Source organism: Leptosomus discolor, chromosome 19 (assembly GCF_034619465.1).
Source record: "Leptosomus discolor isolate bLepDis1 chromosome 19, bLepDis1.hap2, whole genome shotgun sequence".
NCBI classification, from domain to species: Eukaryota; Metazoa; Chordata; class Aves; order Leptosomiformes; family Leptosomidae; genus Leptosomus; species Leptosomus discolor.
Window position 1 is genome coordinate 8,987,147 of NC_141409.1, and position 16,902 is coordinate 9,004,048.

At 45.6% G+C, this 16,902-nt stretch overlaps 1 protein-coding gene and 1 non-coding gene across 4 annotated transcripts in view; both read left to right on the top strand.

The window, feature by feature from the left end:
- The window catches only part of PRRC2B (proline rich coiled-coil 2B), a 32,558-nt gene extending 20,458 nt beyond the window's left edge, over window positions 1–12,100 (top strand). The window contains exons 18-31 of one of the 3 annotated variants that reach the window (XM_086475536.1): window positions 323–464; window positions 1,061–1,143; window positions 1,844–2,035; window positions 2,175–2,369; window positions 2,810–2,896; window positions 3,841–3,945; window positions 4,561–4,753; window positions 6,021–6,118; window positions 6,768–6,895; window positions 7,920–8,160; window positions 9,616–9,792; window positions 10,470–10,561; window positions 11,160–11,280; window positions 11,740–12,100. In XM_086475536.1, coding sequence (XP_086331662.1) covers window positions 323–464; window positions 1,061–1,143; window positions 1,844–2,035; window positions 2,175–2,369; window positions 2,810–2,896; window positions 3,841–3,945; window positions 4,561–4,753; window positions 6,021–6,118; window positions 6,768–6,895; window positions 7,920–8,160; window positions 9,616–9,792; window positions 10,470–10,561; window positions 11,160–11,280; window positions 11,740–11,880 — 1,995 coding nt within the window. In that variant the 3' untranslated portion in view covers window positions 11,881–12,100. The remainder of the gene's footprint in view (window positions 1–322; window positions 465–1,060; window positions 1,144–1,843; window positions 2,036–2,174; window positions 2,370–2,809; window positions 2,897–3,840; window positions 3,946–4,560; window positions 4,754–6,020; window positions 6,119–6,767; window positions 6,896–7,919; window positions 8,161–9,615; window positions 9,793–10,469; window positions 10,562–11,159; window positions 11,281–11,739) is intronic. The other 2 variants (XM_009955797.2, XM_086475537.1) reach the window with 2 other exon arrangements.
- Window positions 5,005–5,087, top strand: LOC147414112 (small nucleolar RNA SNORD62). The gene has a single exon (XR_015183979.1). It is a non-coding gene; the product is annotated as a small nucleolar RNA SNORD62 (small nucleolar RNA).
- Window positions 12,101–16,902: the final 4,802 nt, after the last annotated feature.

Consider the following 16,902-nt stretch of genomic DNA (forward strand, 5'->3'; position numbering starts at 1 on the left):
AGTGTTAATTTTGCTTTGCTTTGTATCCTATCCCCCCGCCTCCCCAAAAGAAAGAAATCTGACACTGCTGTGGGCAGCTTTTTTCACTGCCTTGTTACACTGGGGTGACCTCCCAGTAGCCACAGGGTCCGTTTGGAGGGGAAAAAAATAAATAAATAAAAGGTGGGGAGGGAGTCAGACCTACTTTGTTTGGTTCTGTTACATGAGTTTGGGGCTCTTCACATTGCAGCGTTTAGAAATCCAGGGTTTGAACTTGGCCAGGAGCAGACTGTGTTAGCCTGGTGCAGTGACAGGTCTTATGCCTGTGCCTTTTCTGTCTCAGGCACCAGCTAAGGCCCGTGTCCTTCAGTCTCGCATTCCTCCTCGATTTGCTAAGAAGCAGAACAGCTTGTGTTTGGAGCAGAGTGATGTAACAGTATCTGGAAACAGCCTGGGCACAGAGATCTGGGAGAGCAACAGCCCAGGTAGGTTGGGGTCAGTCTGTTCTGGAGTGTTTCATACAGCTGGGGAGTCTTTGGTGTGTGCAGGAAGGACACAACCTTCTCTTGTCTGGTGCTGGAAATGGGAGGGGAGCTAGCAGACATCTGGAGTAGCAGCTGTTCAAAGCTGTACTGTTCAAACATCCTCCTGTTGTTGACCATGTCAGTCTCCTAATCTATTTCTTGGGTCGTCTTGTAACACCAAGATCCTACGTCCCATCTTCTAGCCTGTTGGGCTGGATCTACTTCAGCTGTTTTCTTGCTTTGCCTTCGTTCGTTTCTCATCCTCTAGCCCCAAATACCTAGTGCCCCCCTTGTTTCTTTCTGTCTCTGCTCTTTCTCCTGTTGTTTGCATGTTCCCTAAGAAATATCTTCCGTATTCTCTACCCTTGTTCACTGTGCCCTGTCTTCTCTGTGCTGTGTCGTGTCTCAGCTAAACGGGCAGCACTAGCTTTCTGAGGTGGTGAAAATACCGTCTCATGTCTAGAAATGGAAAGCTGATAACGTAACATGCACGGTGTACAAGGTGTGCTCACAGTTGCGTTTCAGGCAGATGAACCCTGCCCTCCATTTTCTTCCAGCTCTTTCCGTTCAATCTCCTGGCAGTGATTCCTGGAGCAAGCCTGTAAATACCTTTAATGGTACTGAATCTAGCACCACCGAGGTAAGTGGCACTTAATGTGTCATCCAGGTATTGTGTGTAAAAATAATAACGTAGGTGGCTTGTGCTTCTCATTGCTCCATCTGTGCTTAGCGACTATCAGCTCTGCTTGTGCAATTTTAAACTGTTTCTTTGCAGTTCTAATTTGAGCTTGGTGCTGCTCAAATCTTGACCTAGAGGGCCAAGCGCTGCTTGGTGTTACATGTGGGTATAAATCTGGAGTAACTGTCTTGTAGAGCTATTCCAGGGTTATGCTCCTAACTGGACGCAGAGTGTGGTCGAGGACGGTGGAATCCCATAGGTCATGTTTGGTGCCTCATGCCTGTGAGCAGTGTGTAGCTGTGGCCTTAATGCAGGGAGGGTGGAGGAGATTCCTGAGGCTTCACCTCTGGAGACCAGAGTTCAGATCTGGTTTGGGTCACAAGTGAAATGAGGTTGGCATTCTCAGCCTAGTTGTGGGACTCTTTTTTTCCTTACTCTAAAGTCACGATCCGATCGGTGCGTTGGTTAACCTGTTCCAGGTTGTGTAGAGCTGAAGCAGCAGCCAAGGGATGCTGCAGGTCAGGCCCAACTCCTTTGCAGTTAACCAAGAATGGGATTCGAAAAGGGGACACGGTCTTGCTGTTTTCTGGGATTTTTTTTTTCCTCCTTTGTGGAGCTGGGTCGGAGTCCGGGGCTTTAACACATTTCGTGCTTTGCATAGCAGGGTTTTAAAGGCAGCCAGGGGGATAGTGGCATTGACTTGAGCGCGGAGTCTCGGGAATCCTCCGCTACCTCCTCTCAGCGCAGTTCTCCATATGGCACACTCAAACCAGAGGAGATGAATGGGGCTGGCCTGGTGGACCCAAAGCCTGACTGCCAGAAGGAGCAAGTGCAGAAGCAATCTGATAAAAAGGTAACCTGGATTTGCAGCCAAGCCAGAGCACATAGTGGGAGACCTTGTGAAGTGGTTGTGTTGTTCTTTATAGCATTTTTAAGGCTTGAGATTGGGTTATTCGGTCTTTGTGTCTCAGCCTCTCTGCTTTCCTGTTAAGGATTCAGATCAAGGCTCGGGACAGAACAAGGAACACAAGCCTGGACCGATCGGCAACGAACGCTCCCTGAAAAACAGAAAGGGTTCAGAGGGAACGGAACGGCTGGAAGGGAATATTCCCCCTGTGAACGGGGTGGAAATTCACGTGGATTCTGTACTTCCTGTGCCACCCATTGAATTTGGAGTAAATCCTAAAGTGAGGATTGAATTTAATTTTATCTTCTTGGTGATTAGAGCTTGTTTAGATATGAAAGGTGCTTTGAAGCAGAACGATTTATTTAGAGGAAGCTTCCAGCTGTAGATGTGCCGTACATTTCATTACTGACACAAACCAGGTACTCAAAGATGCCTTGGCAAACATGTAATAATACCCTCTTGGAAATATTGTCCCAAGGACCAGCTGGGGTGGTAACAGAGGTGAGGAACAAAATCGTGGCCATCTAAGCCTTTGTGTGCCTCTGAGGGTTGCCTGCTGCTGAGTGCTGAGAGGTGTCTTTTTGTTCTCTTCCAGCAAGGCTTACTGAAGGACAATGGTTAGTTTGTAGTGTCATCGTGCAGGATAAAGTCATTAACGATGAGAAGCGGATGAGTGGCCCTTGGACCTGGATTTGAATTTTGTGTGCGTTGCTTTTTCAGGACTCGGACTTCAGCTTGCCACCTGGGTCTGCCTCCGGCACTGCAGCTAACCCTGTCACCAAATTACAGGATGCCTTGGCCAGTAATGTAAGTACTTCTTTCTTCTTTTGGCATTGATTCATTGGAGGTACTCCGTAGTTAAACCTCAGATGCTTCCAAAGAGAGCAAGCGTATTTCTTTGCAGTTGAGTTCACGCTTAATGCTTAGGCAGCACGCATAAGTAAAATCCATAATGAAAATCTGTGCCCTCAAGGTACCTTGATAAAGCAAGCATCACTAGCTCAGAAGTGGTATAGGGAGCAACTCGTTATCATTGTGACCTGTGCAAAAATCAGAGCAGATCTCAGATCACGTGTCTCCTCCCCTGAGACACAAAAGAGTGCTGTTAATGGACATGATAGTGATGGTTTTAGGCCTGGACTTCCAGCTTCTTTAGAAGGTCTCACCTGCCACAGCAAGGTAGGGAACTAACTTAATTGAGCCGTTTTGGAGGTTTCTCAGCTTATTCAGGCCATGTGGGTGTTTAATTATTGTACGTGGTAGAGTGAGCACGCTGAAAGCCCAGCTGATAGCTCAGCTGTGGACAGCAATGTGAGATGCTCAGAAAGCTTCTTTTGAAATGTCTTCAAGTTTGTAGGCTGTTTGATTTTTGGAGGGTTGTTCTAAAGGGTGTTTCTTTTCAGAAGTGCTCTTTCAGAAACAGGTTTTGTCTGAAATTTGGGTAAATTACAAATACGGGTCAGGAAGGGGAACTCTTTGCAAATTGAAGTTACTGGATCAAATTGATGTTTAAGTGGAAGCTGGTGTAACTCGACAGAGCTGGTGTCGTTGCACATAACTGAAGTTTCATTTATTCCAGCAGCCAGATGGATCATGGTTGAATGAGGTACTTAACTCCTGCAGTACCACTGAGGATTGAGTCCTTTGAAGCATATTTACTAGAGCTGCCAGCTGAGGCTCTGTCAGCCTTGGTAGCTCATGACATTCTCATAAGAGTTTAAAGTATTCACCATGTACGATTCTCCCCTCAGGCAGGGTTAACGCAGTCCATTCCCATTCTGCGAAGAGATCATCACCTCCAGCGGTGCATTGGCCTGAACCCAATGTCCTTCCCCACTGCAGACCTTACTCTTAAGGTAAGCAAGCTGGCATGTGTGTTTGTCCTAGGTATGGAACCCGTGTCTCCATGGCCAGAGTAATGAGGATGGAGAGAGCTTTCTCAGAGCATTTTGTTAGGTACTGCTAAATCTTTAATTAGCTTCTGTAAAAGTTGTGCGTATCTGCTGTTCAGCACGGGTAGAAGGGCTTGTGTTTCAGTAGTCCTGGCTACTGAAGTCCTCACCAATGGTAGAACAAGTGCAACAGAGCTTTCCTGCTCTTGCAGTAGCTGGGTAGGATGGCTGGTCAGGGATCCAAAGTGCCTGATGGTTTAGAGAAAGAAAGAAAGAAAGAAAAAAAACCCCAAACATACAAAACAACAACAAAACCCCTAAAATAAACCAAAAGAAAAAAAAAACAACACCACCCCAAACCCAAAAGCTCAAGCAAATACCAAGGGGGACTGAGTGTTTCTGAAGGATGCTTGCCCATTGGAACTTGGTGTGAAACTCACTGACCTGAGACCTGCTGGCTTTCCTCTATGACTAGACTAGATTGAATTTGAACTAATAGGTCATAGATGAGCAACTCTAGGCTTCAGTATTGTCCTCCCCATTTGAACTGTCTGTAGTTATTGTCCTTCATTTCCATAGATGGAGTCTGCTCGTAAAGCTTGGGAAAACTCTCCTAGTTTACCAGAACAGAACTCCCCAGGAGGCGCAGGCTCAGGCATCCAGCCTCCTTCCAGTGTTGGAGCTTCCAATGGTGTCAGCTACAGCTCTTTTGGTGGAGTTTCTATGCCTCCTATGCCTGTGGCGTCCGTAGCACCTTCTGCATCTATTCCAGGTACCTGCAAACTGCGGCAGCAGTATTTGCATTGTCTGGTTGGTGTCTGGGGAATCACCCTCTGATTCTGATAGACGAGAGCATGGTGAGAAGAGCTTCCATGGAAAGTAGCTGGCTGGCTGGTATTTAACAGATTCTTAACGATGCAGTCAAGGCAGGAAGAGGGACAGTCTCTCCCCTTTGAAGAGTGTTACTTCAGTGTGACTGATACAAACTTAGCACAAGGACGACTTTTCCTGTGTAGTGGCAAGTCTCTCTGATGGCTCAGTAGATCCTGCTTACCCTTCACTGTGTGCTCAATAAAAGAGAAGGGAAGAAACCTATGGCTGAGGGACTTCAACAGTCCCAATATCAACCATTCCTCTGCTCACTTTGCTATTTAAGTCGCAGGTTCTAAGCACCTTTCTGCTTTTTGTGTGTAATGACGCAACTTGCTTACAGTTTGCAGAACTCTGGGAGGTGGGAAGATGTTGCTGTCTTTGAGTTAGAGGAAAAGCATAAGCACAGTCATGTTAGATAATGTGTATTAGGGAGAGCATGTGGAAAAAGGAAGTGTACTTGGATTGTTGGACTCGTGGGTCCCGAAGGACCAATCATGCATGCGCTATCCTTATTCCTCAATTCACAAATGGAGTGGAATGTGCTGGACAGAAGTGTCAGCAAGTGGACCACTGTAGTGACTCTGTTACTAGCTTCCACTTGGGAAACAGATTGTTCCAAGTCAGGTGATTTCCTTCCCCACCCACCCTAATTTTGCTTGTAAATCCAGTGGTTCAAATCTGTACGGAACCATGGGAGTGGCACAGCACTCTTTAATTGGTGCCACCCTTGGGGTGAGTATGGCTTTTGTGTGAAGGTCTCAAACACCATGTTTGCTCTTTCTGTCCCTTCTAGCTGCAAAGATGATTGCAGGGCAGGTTTCTGGTTTTCAGGAACAGTTTGGAGTGCAGATTACCAATTCCTGAACTGTTAGTGTCTCTGAGGGTTTTTTTTTTTGTGGAGGAGGGAAACCTGGGTTTACATTTAGCCTCTTACAGAAGGGTATGATTAAATCTCAGGAAGCCTGCTGCTGTAAGTGGGCTGCTGGCTCTAGTATGCGGACTTAGGAGCTTTACAGGCCTTTCTGAATGGGTACTATATTTGTGTTGACTTGCTGAGCTGGTTGCCGAGAGGTAGGAAATCGTCTTGACCTGCAGGTCTCTGCAGTGTACTGTGTCTGTGTCTCCCCTGTACCTTGAATTTACAGCCTGCCTTCTCTGATGTTTAGGTAACCATATTCCACCCCTGTATCTGGATGGCCATGTGTTTGCGAGTCAGCCCCGCCTGGTCCCTCAGACGATACCTCAGCAGCAAAGCTACCAACAGGTAAGGGAGAAACACAACTAGCTGTTGGTTTCTCAGGGAGCCTTCAGGGTGGCATTTAAGAAACAAGGAGTCGATTATCTCTCTGATAGCCCAAAGGAGCTTAGATGTGGCTCCCTTTAGATTCCTTGGATGCTGCTTCCCAGTGGGCGTTACAGATTAGTGAAACTGAAGTGAGGGAGTTGAGGATTATTTTCCCCTTTTGTACCAGTGCCTTTGGACTGGGTTTAACTGAAGCAGATGCTGAGGGGTCAGTGTGAGATAAAGTGACTTTCAGTAAATTCCACCACCAGTTAATACTGATGAGCCTTAGCACACAGGATGATGATAGGGTTGGGGAGAGCCCCTTCAAGGTAAGAAGTGAGAGCTGGGATTGTCAGTGCCTGTTCTGCGTGTGGAGCACGTTGGTCCCCTCGTGTGTCCATCGAAAGCCTCTTGCAGGCATCAGTCCTTCCCTCTTGGGTGCCTGTGCAGTATCTTCCCCTGTCAGTGTGTTGCTGTTCTGCTGAATGATGCAGGGGCTTGGTAAAGGCACAGTGGAGGTGGTTGTCGTGGCAGACTGACTCAGGGAGCAAACTGATGGATTTTTAACAGCCTCGGGAGAGTTTCTGGCTCCTCTTGTACCTCTCAGTCATCTTAATTTCTTCTGCAGGCTGCTGCTGCTCAACAGATTCCCATTTCCCTCCACACATCCTTACAGGCCCAAGCTCAGCTTGGGCTGAGGGGTGGTCTGCCTGTTTCCCAGTCCCAGGAGATGTACAGCTCCATACAGCCCTTCAGGTAACTGCTTCCAGTTTTCATTTCCTTGTGGCTTGATCTCTTACATTCCTCATGGCTATGTACGTTGATCAGACACTCCACACTCCTCTTGCTGTTTCCTTCCCCTAGTAACCCTGCCAGGATGGAGAGCAAGGATATCGGGACACATATGGTGCTCTGTAGCATGTTTCTTTGTGGGACAATGGCAAAGACCGTCCTTGGAAAGTTATCCAGTTTTACTGCCTACCCTCTCAAAGGGGGAGGCAAATCTTGAGAAAGATGCAGAAAGAGGAGGTTTGTGGGCTGGCAAGCAAACTTACTAGTTAGAAACCCAGAGCTTACAGTATTTGGTTTACTACTGGAGAGAAGACAAAGAGACAGTTTGATCGGAGCTGAGTATAGCGAAATTAAATAACTGTTTTTATTAGATACAAACTGACAAGAACAGAATAAATGCCTGCACTTTGGAGAAAAAATTGTGGGATTGGAACTAGTAAATCAAAGACAAGTTTACAGCAGCAGTACTTGGCTACAGGAACTGCTTACTTAGTTGGACTTGCTCTGGGAACCATACTCTGTACCACCTTTCCGGCATGAGATGAGAGTGAATGATCAGAATAGTCCTTCAAGGCCTCAAAAACCTAGACACTGAGGTTTAAAAAAAAACCACAGTTTTTTTGCTAGAGTTGTTTGAATCTTTTAACTTCTGATTCTTTTCTGCTTTGCAAAACTGCCACAGAATTCTGGTAACCTGAGTCTTCCTGTAGTATCAATCCAGAGCATAGTGTGGAGGATATTAAAACGTAAACTTTATATAGGACACAGCATCATTCTGTTGAATATTCTGCAACACAAGGGCATGGTTGTAAGGGCTTAAAAGTGAAAGTAAAAAAACCCTTAACTAAAATGGAAAGTGGCATCACAGCTTATTTCTAAGCTGTCAATTCTGTAGAGTCTGAGAACTGCTTGCTGGTTGCAGCGGGGGTGTGTGTATAGTCTCCAAAGAGTTTCTGTGTAATGACTTGAGGATATTTTTCTTTTCCAGGTCTCAGGTGTATATGCACCCCAGTCTGTCTCAACCCAGCACCATGGTCCTGACAGGAGGCACTGCTCTGAAGCCTCCATATTCCGCCTTCCCAGGCATGCAGCCCTTGGAGGTGGTGAAAACCCAGTCTGGGTCCCCCTACCAGCCCATGAATGGAAGCCAGACGCTGGTTTATGAAGGCCAGATAAACCAGGCGGCTGGTATGGGAGCCTCCCAGATGATGGACTCTCAGCTTACGCAGGTTAGGAGCGGGGCTTGCAAGCCACTCCCTTGTACAGGGTGTTTCACAGCCACTTGTTTCTGAGACTGGGTTGAAACTAGTATTTGTGCTGAGTCATGTGTTTGTGTGAACTAAGCTCTTTGTAAAAAGGCAAAAGATTTCCCCGAGAGACTCTGAACCATTGTTTCAAACAGGCATCATCTTATTTAATGAGATTCTTGCTAATTACTTGTCTGTCCCTGCTGAGATGTCATTTTGTGACTTGTAAGTTCTCGCCCTCCATATAGACCGTTCATGCGGCTCAAACCTTGCAGTGCTTCATGCACTGGAGGCTATGATGCAATAGTTGTTCTAGAAGTACCTCTTCTGAGAGCCAAATCCCAGTTGTCTCCAGATTTAACTCGGCTTCGAGGGTAGCTAGGACCTTTCATTAAATGCTCGTCTGTCTTCTCAATTCATTTGTTATCCAGGTCTTATTTACAGCTTCTGCTGACCTCTTTGGCAGCATCTTAACAAGAAATTCATTGTGCAAAAGAAGTTTTTGTAAAGCATGGTTCAGATAAAGACATTGAATCCTACTGTGAGCATATCTGTATTTGTGGACATGTGTTCTGATTCTCTGCAGAAGTTTCGTGCTTTTATTAAACTCATCTTACATTTATTCTGTGCAACATGTTAAGGTTTGTTTTTTTGTTTAAAGAGGGATTTTTATGTTGTGACCGACACAAAGAGTGATTCTGAAAGTAACTTAGCTGAGGAAAATACTGGCAAACTAAATATTTGAAAAAAAAAATGCTTCATCCATCATAAGCTACTTAACTTGGTCTCTTTTGCCAGCCTTAGATTTTTATTTATTTATTCATTACAAAGTGTTGTCATAACCTCCCAAATCCAGCAATTTGAGAACTGCCAGATGAATTGGAGGGAATAGGAGGCTCTTGAGTCCTGAGCTGCATTTTTTTTTTTTAATTATTACCTTCATCAGTTTGAAGCTCACTGCAGAACGTCTTGCTGAGGTCACCATCGCTTTCTCAAGAGGTCCAGTCCTCAAAATGCTTTGGCATGAAACGGTAGCAGACTTTCTGGTTTGGGCATCAGAGCTGCAAACAAAATGCCTGACACTGAGCTGTCTGACGCTGCCATCCTGTCAAGAGAAAATAAACCCATGCAGTGACCCTGAGGAGGACTGAAAAACTGGGTGACGGTTCTAGGCAAGGAGAAAAGCCCTGTGTCTGACTGCAGTTATGTTAAATCGATGCCATGTTAAAACACCCAGCTGATAGGGTGTTGGCAACACTACCAGAACATGCATTTCGGTGTGAAAGTCCCTGTTACATTGATTTGCATTTATTCTGTGCCAGACTGCACTGTTTGTGAGCTTCCTTTTAGCAATGCTGAGCTTTCAGGGTAGGAGACAGCGTGTCAAACGCAGCGCTGTTACTGCCATTAAGTTAACTACGTGTCCTTGTCACACAGCTAACAATGCCTGTGCCTGGCTCCCAGCTTCCTCTGCCCCGCTATGGCTCTGGCCAGCAGCCTCTGATTCTACCACAGTCCATTCAGCTTCCTCAGGGGCAAAACCTGCCTGTGGGAGCTCCCCGAAGAATCCTCCCTCCTGGATCCCAGCCTTCTGTTCTTGCTACCAGCAGGGAGGTAAGGATTAACTCCTTTGTGCTCATCTTGGCATTCATTAACCCCTCCTGCACTGAAGTTTCACTCCTCAATCTTGCTTGTTAAAGGGGAGACTGCCTTGTTTGGGATCCTTAAATATCAAAGCCAAGGATTGGTGTTAAAATGAAGGAGCCCTTTTCCCCTCATCTCCAACGCGCAGGCTGGCAGTTTTTCAGGTTTTGCTGCTGGTCACCATTCTGTTTCCAGGGAGCCCCATCCTGCCTTGATCCAGTTTGGAGTCTCCAGTTTTATTACATGTTCACACAGGTTTCCCCAGAGTGCTTGAGGGGTGGTGAGCTCCAGACACAGTTGGAATACTGCCCAGATATTTCACACTGTTGTGAAGCTTGTCCATTTGAGTAGGTATATTAATGTCATGTCTGGTTTGATGGATTCATATCATAAGTTTGTGTATTATAGGGGAAGAGAGAGCACAGCAGTTAACTTCCAGGTTCTGTATTTGCTCGTGCTGCTGGCTTGTTGGTTAAATACAAGCAGATTATTGCACTTACAAGCCTCACTTTCTTCACCTGAAAAATGTTTCTTTTAATGGGCACGATGGGTAGAAGGGCAAAGATTTGGCTAAAGTGTTTACATGAAGTAATGAGTGATTTGTGAATGCAAAGATGATACTCTCTCTCGCTCATTTTCCTCTGTAGTCCTCCCAAATGGAAATGAAAGGGTTTCATTTCTCCGATGGTAAACAGAATATGTCCTCCGGAGGGTCTGTACCGTCACCACATACGTACAGGTAAAATGTTTACAGAACTTCGCCTTTGTAGTCAGAACGGGGACGAAGTAGTAGTGTTCCCTGTTTGCAGTGACATGGTGCATGCATCATCCCTGTACAAGATTCACTTGTAGGTTTTCACGTGTAGATTGTGCTTACTGTAGTCCAGATACTTGTATCGAAATGCATGATCATGGCTTTCATTTTGGGGGGTGGGCCAGCGGGTGTCTGACTTGGCCCTTTGTGCTTGTGGGAAGTGCGTAAAGTTGTTTGTTTACTGAGTCTTAAAGACAAATTTGAATCGATCTGTGCTCTTGTGTGTTCCTTGTTAAGGTGGAAAATATGAGGATCATTGGATAAACTTTAGTTTCCAGCATGGTCCTCTCAAGATGAGAGGTGCTTGTGTCTACACATTCCAAACCTTCAGGTCGTTGAGCCTTTTGGGACATGCAGCTACTTTAACTCCTAACCAATCCATGTGTTGTCTTTTGGGCTAGGGAGCTCGCTGATCTGCACAGCACAGACTTGTGCCCTGTCTACTGCTGCTTCTGCTGTCTTTTTTTTTTTTCTTTTTTTTTTTTTTCTTTCACACATGAATAAGGTTCTCATTCCATTGTAGAATTTACTCCATGAATATTGTCGACTCTTCGATTTCCAGGCCTAGCTCTGCCAGCCCAAGCGGGAAGCCGTCTGGACCAGCAGTTAGTATGGGCTCTGTGCAAGGACACTATGTACAACAGGTAGTGTACCTCGGTACTTTGTTTGCCCCAACAGCATCTGCTCTTGTGTACTGTCATGCTTGTGCCTTGGACTGCAGAGGAGTGGCAGAAAGGCCTGTGTACTGAAGCTGTATGTGGGAGCTGTTACTTTGCCTGCAGGGAGAGTGGGTAGGTGGGTGTTGCACTGAGTCCGAGAGTAATGCTGCATGATTTGAAAGTCAGGAGAGATTAGAGGATTACCTGTTCTGCAGTGTACGGGTTGGTTGGTGTTGAGTTTTTGAGTTACCTGCATTGCCAGACACGTGAGACACTTGGAGATCCTTACCTGTGAGGTGTCTTAGGACAGCAGTGTGACAGAATAGAAGAAATACCTGATTTTTGGAGCAGCTTTGTCTTGCATGCACGATGGTCAGAGTTTGCTTTTTGTAACTGCACGGAGGTGTCTGTGCTAGCTAATGCTTTGGTTTTGTGTGTCAAAAGGCAAAGCAGCGGGTGGATGAAAATAAAGCCAATCTGGGAGCAGTAAAGCTGCAAGAAACAGCCTCTGCAAACCAGATGAAGCCAGTGCGCACAGGAGCGATCAAACCTCAGGCAGTCAAAGTGGAGGAGAGCAAGGCCTAGGAGCACCTCTGATGCCCCGCTGGTCCTGCTGCCTGAGAGGCCCTGCAGCTTAGACTGGACCCCACTGGATCTCCTGAAAAATCTCGCCAGATCTACTCCCTGCCCCACGTTGACTGACTACAGCGACATCATCCAAGCCCCTCTCCCAACAAAGCAGATTGAAACAGTGGATATGACATTGACCTGCTTGCTTTAAAACAAACCAACCATGTGACTTTTACGTGGCTCGAGCCATTTTTATTTTGTGTTTTCCCCCCCATGCCCCACCCACAGGTAGCTGTGATCGCTCACTTGACAAAGCCCATCCTTCTCCTTCCCTACTTCTGTCTCAGCAGAGTGGCAACTGGGGGAGGGGGGGTTAGTTTGAGGTTTTTCATTTTAAAGGCAGCTGAGGTTTTTACAAAAAAAGCTATATCTTTGTTTATAGCAGAACTTTTATATGTTCTCTCATTTCCCCTCCCCCTTATTTCTGCTTTCCTCATTCCTTCCAAAAAAGAATTCCCTTCAGCTAAAACTATGTTCTGACAAAACTGCTTAGTTTTATATACAGTTCTGTGCTATGTTGAGAATTATGATTCTTCTAAATTGAGTTTGTTTGGGTATATATTCCCCAGATGATCTAGCCTTTCAGATTATTTGTTTAAAAAAAAAAAAACAAAACAGGACAGTTACGGCATTCATTAATTCTTCAGTATTTTTGTTTTAAGCTAGAAGCAGTGCTTGCGTTAGAAGTAAATGTGTACTAAAGGTATATAGTAGATCAGTGCATTAGTCTTGAAACTTGCACCACTTTAATTGTGGCTTTGGGGTGCCTTGTGCACAACAAAACATGGCATTTTCGTTTTAAGGAAAAAAAAAAAACCCCACCAAACTTCTGTTGCAAGCTCATCTGAATCTAGGTTTGTGGTGGTGGGTTTTTTGTGGGTTTGGGATTGTTTAGTGACTGCCGAACACAAAATGTAAATCATGGATTTACGAAATGTGAAATCTGTTAAGAAGAAAATTCTTACCACCACACATGGGTCAGAAGAGTTGGCTAGAGCCAACGGGTCTGTATGGACTACTTTTTGTAGTTGTGATGCTCTCTCTTATGCTCCCTACCTTGGCCGCTCTAATTCTTCATGTCTTCTGAGACTTGTTCTATATGGGGTTCATCCCTCGGGGCTGCTCTCCTAAAGCTTTGCTTTTCCCCTTTTTCCCTAAGTCCTGCTTTCTGTTCCTCCTAACTCATGGCCTTTTGTAAAATTTGCATAGAAACACATTGGTAAGGGAGCCCCTCTGCAGGGCAGCCGTTCTGGCACACCTGGAACCTCCTTTTTTGGGTTGGAAGCACACGGTTGCAGAGGCAGTTTGGAGTCCTCCTTTTACTCTCCTTCCCCAGATGAACAGCAAAGGGTTCTTTACTTTTGATGCCGTTGCATATAGTGTGTATTGCAGTATCGTCACCTCACACTTCCTCACCCGTGTTTGATGATCTGTGAAAGGAAGGTCCCAGTGGGAGGGGGTTGGGTTTTATTTCTTTGGCTGTTTGGTTTGGGGGGGGGGGGGGGGGGGTGTGCACGTGTGTATGTAGATTTTTTTATTTTCTTTTTTAGGATGGACTTACAAGTTCTTGAAAGGGCTTGAAGTCCTTCAGCTGGCAGTAGTCTTAAGTAAACTCAGCTACTTTCAGCTAACTTGGTTTGTGTTGTTCAGCTCTTTCAAAATGTAAAGTAGGCTGGTCATTCTGAAGTGAGGGCAAGAAAACTTCATTTCTGCAGTAGATGATAGCTTGCTAACTGGCTGTGCCGTCTGCCTCTGCTAGGTGGCAGCAAGTCATTTGTTGGTGGTTCCAAAGAAGATACTTTGAACAAAGAATGTACTTGGGAAGGGATCTGAAAGGTGTTCTTGTTTTCTTCGTTTGCTTTTTTCCCCCCCTTTCTAGGAAAGATCCTGCATAACTCTAGGGATGCATTTGAAGTTTTAAGCTAGGTATAAAGAAGAATTTTATACGGTAGCTTTAAAGAGCTTAGAAACCTAAACTAACTTAGACATAGTAATGTCCCCTCTCCACAGGTGTCCCCATTGACCGGGGCAGAGAACCTGAAGGGAAAGGGATAGGATGGTACTTTAAGAAAAATAAAAGCTCTTTTTTTCCTCATGTTTTACGGATTTTTAACTTCAGAGCAGAGTGTGCCAGCATCTCTCTCGCATCCTGCTTAAAGTACGGGGTTTGCGAGATTGGCGACAAACCCTTCCCCAGCCTTCAGACATCTCCCAGACCTGCATCCTCATCTGCTAGTCCTGCTCCCAGCATTTTCCAAAGATTGCTCCACCAGTAAGTCATCCCACACCCCTTTCTGTTTTCTTCCTTGGGATATGAACAACAGAATTGTCTGGTTTTTCTTTTTTTTTTTTTTTTTTTTTAAATTATCCTTCTGCCCAGCTGGCCCTAGCTAATATCAGCCCAGAATTTAACTGTAATGGCTAAAGAGACTTATCCGAGCCCCCCTCTTCTCATCTCTTTCCTACCCTAGACACACTACGTAAGCTTTACAAAGACACTAACCTCTTTCCTCCCACCTATGACTTCAAAAATGTCAAATGTGTTGGAGAAACTGGGTTATTGCTAGATACAAGTTACTGCAGTCCCTCTGGTGTAAATGCCATCAGAACTACAATACTTCCTGTTGAAAAAGGTCACCCTTCTTTCTCTTTTAACCCCTCCATTCCTTCCCCCAACAGAATAAAACACTAGAATTTATTTATACGTATTTGATGTTGTAGGTCTAGGTGAAAAAGTAATTGTTTCACTGCTCTATTTATATATTATGTCTGAATTATTCTGTGCAGGAAAGGCCAAGAAATGCATGTGAGCTTCATTCCATTCCTCACCTTTGCGTGACTGTCAGCTGCAGTTGGCAAGACTCTCTTTCACTTAATGGAGTTTTGTGTGATGGAAAGCAGTTTAGAGCCCAAATTTCTATGGTGCAATATCCTTCTTCTCTGATATATATTTTTTGTTTGTTCGTTTAAAGCTAGTACAAGGTTAGTGCAGTTTGTGGTGCGCTTGAGTCAAAAGGAAAGCCTCTGATCCTCAAGGCGCAGAAATGCCAAGGGTGCTGGTACGCTGATACAAATTTGGCTGGGGGAAGAGGAGAATGGAGATGTATAGAATGTGGATATGGTCTGTAGGGGGATACTTCTTGCCGTCTCCACTGCTGAAGGGTCGGGCCCTAATGATTTATTCCTTTGGGAGTTGCTTTTGCTTTGACTGGAAATCAGCTACCAAATTGCAGGCTCCTTCTGCTAGGAAAGGTGCAGCGTGCCGTGGGAGGGAGAGGTGGAAGCCATATTTTCAGCAACAATGGGTGAAGCAGAAATATTCAGAGGCTGACTTTGCTGCTTTTTGTTCAGCTGAAGGTCTGAAGCAGTTCTCTTATACACAGTGGTTCATGGCCTAGCAGCTGCATTCAGTGCTGCTTTCCTCTCCAGTTCAGCCTGCTTTTAGCTCTTAATTAAAAAAAAGTAAAAGTTGACGTTAGGGAAGGAAGACAAGGGAAAAAAAAAAAAAACCCCGCTCCAGTATACTTTTTTAAATGACAAGTGGAAGCAGCACAGTCACCAGTGAAACAGGTATTGTTGATCTTCCATAATCCACTCCTGGCTCTGCCACGTGACAGCTGTACAGTCGTCAGTAACTCTGAATGTGTTTGCAGCCCATTGAACTCCCATCCGTGTTTGTGTTCATGCAGAGGCACTCCATTTAACAGTTTCCTTGCAAGAATGCTGCAAAGCTACAAGCTGCCCTGTGGTTCCTGTGTGTTTATGGATATATATTAAAAAATGAGCCTAGCATTTTTGCTATGTCTCTCCTTTTGGCAGGCTACTCTCTTCACTTTCAAGCAAGCACCACTGCATGCCAAGGTCTTGTTCTGTTGCATTTTGTTAACCTTCTGTTTTGCTTCTGGCTGGTTAAGCACAGGTTAATTCCTTGTAGCGCGGGTTATTTTTGAAGTACGGCAGCCCAGTTTCCTTGTTCAGAAAGATGCATTTGTGAATAAGAATTAATTTACAACAGGCATCAGGATATACTTAGTTGTGGCCCATCGACAGAAAAGGTGCATTTTGCAGAAGCAGTGGAACTGCTGACTGAAGAAACCAGCAGCAGTCCAACTACTTTTATTGTTGTTGTTTTGTTTTAACCCAAAGACCACCAGATTTTCCTAGTGGCTGTAGACACCCCCTTGGGCTCAAGGGCTCGTCCTGGCTCCTCGGGGTGTCTGCAGCCACAGCCTTGACCGCTCCCCTGGGAATCACAGCAGCAGCAGTGAGGCGCTCACCCTTTAGCATGTCTCGAGGCGTTGTCCCTAGCTGGAATCCTTCCTCTGGTTCTGTATAAATTGCATTTGTTGTTTCTCAAGGGGATATTGAACTCCTTAAAGCTTTTAACCTCATGACCTGTATAGTAAATTTTTTTTTGGCCTTTCCTCTCTTCGTCTTTTCATGTAGACCAGATATTTGAAAGGGCAGACGATGGATAATTGTGTAACGTGCAACCTGTTTATATTTTTTGGAAACTTTTACTTGGACCGGAACTCGAATCACGGAATCACCAGGCCAGTTGCGGCACACTCTTTATTGCCCTTTTTCCTTGTTTCAGTACCTATTGTTTCTCCTTTCAAATATGTGATTGTATTAGCTCTTTCCATATGAAAGAATTCTCCTTATTTAAGTAAAAAAAAATTAAAAAAATAAAGCAGGTTATGCTTTTCTCAAGTTGCCCCGTCCTTTGGCTGGTTCTTGGATTAAAGACGTGCATGTGCTTTATTTTGGTTTGTATTTACTGGGGCGGGGTCGGGGGGGGGGGGGGGGGGTGGCGCGCAACCCTGCTGCGGGGGGCCGTGCCGCGGCGGGGACAGACGGGGCCGCAGCTTTTGGGGCGCTCCTCCGGCCGTAGGGGCCGGGCTGAGGGTTGTGGCCCGGACCAGGGGCTCTGGCGCTGGCGGGGCCCTCGCCGCCGCCATGGCGGGCCCCGGCGCC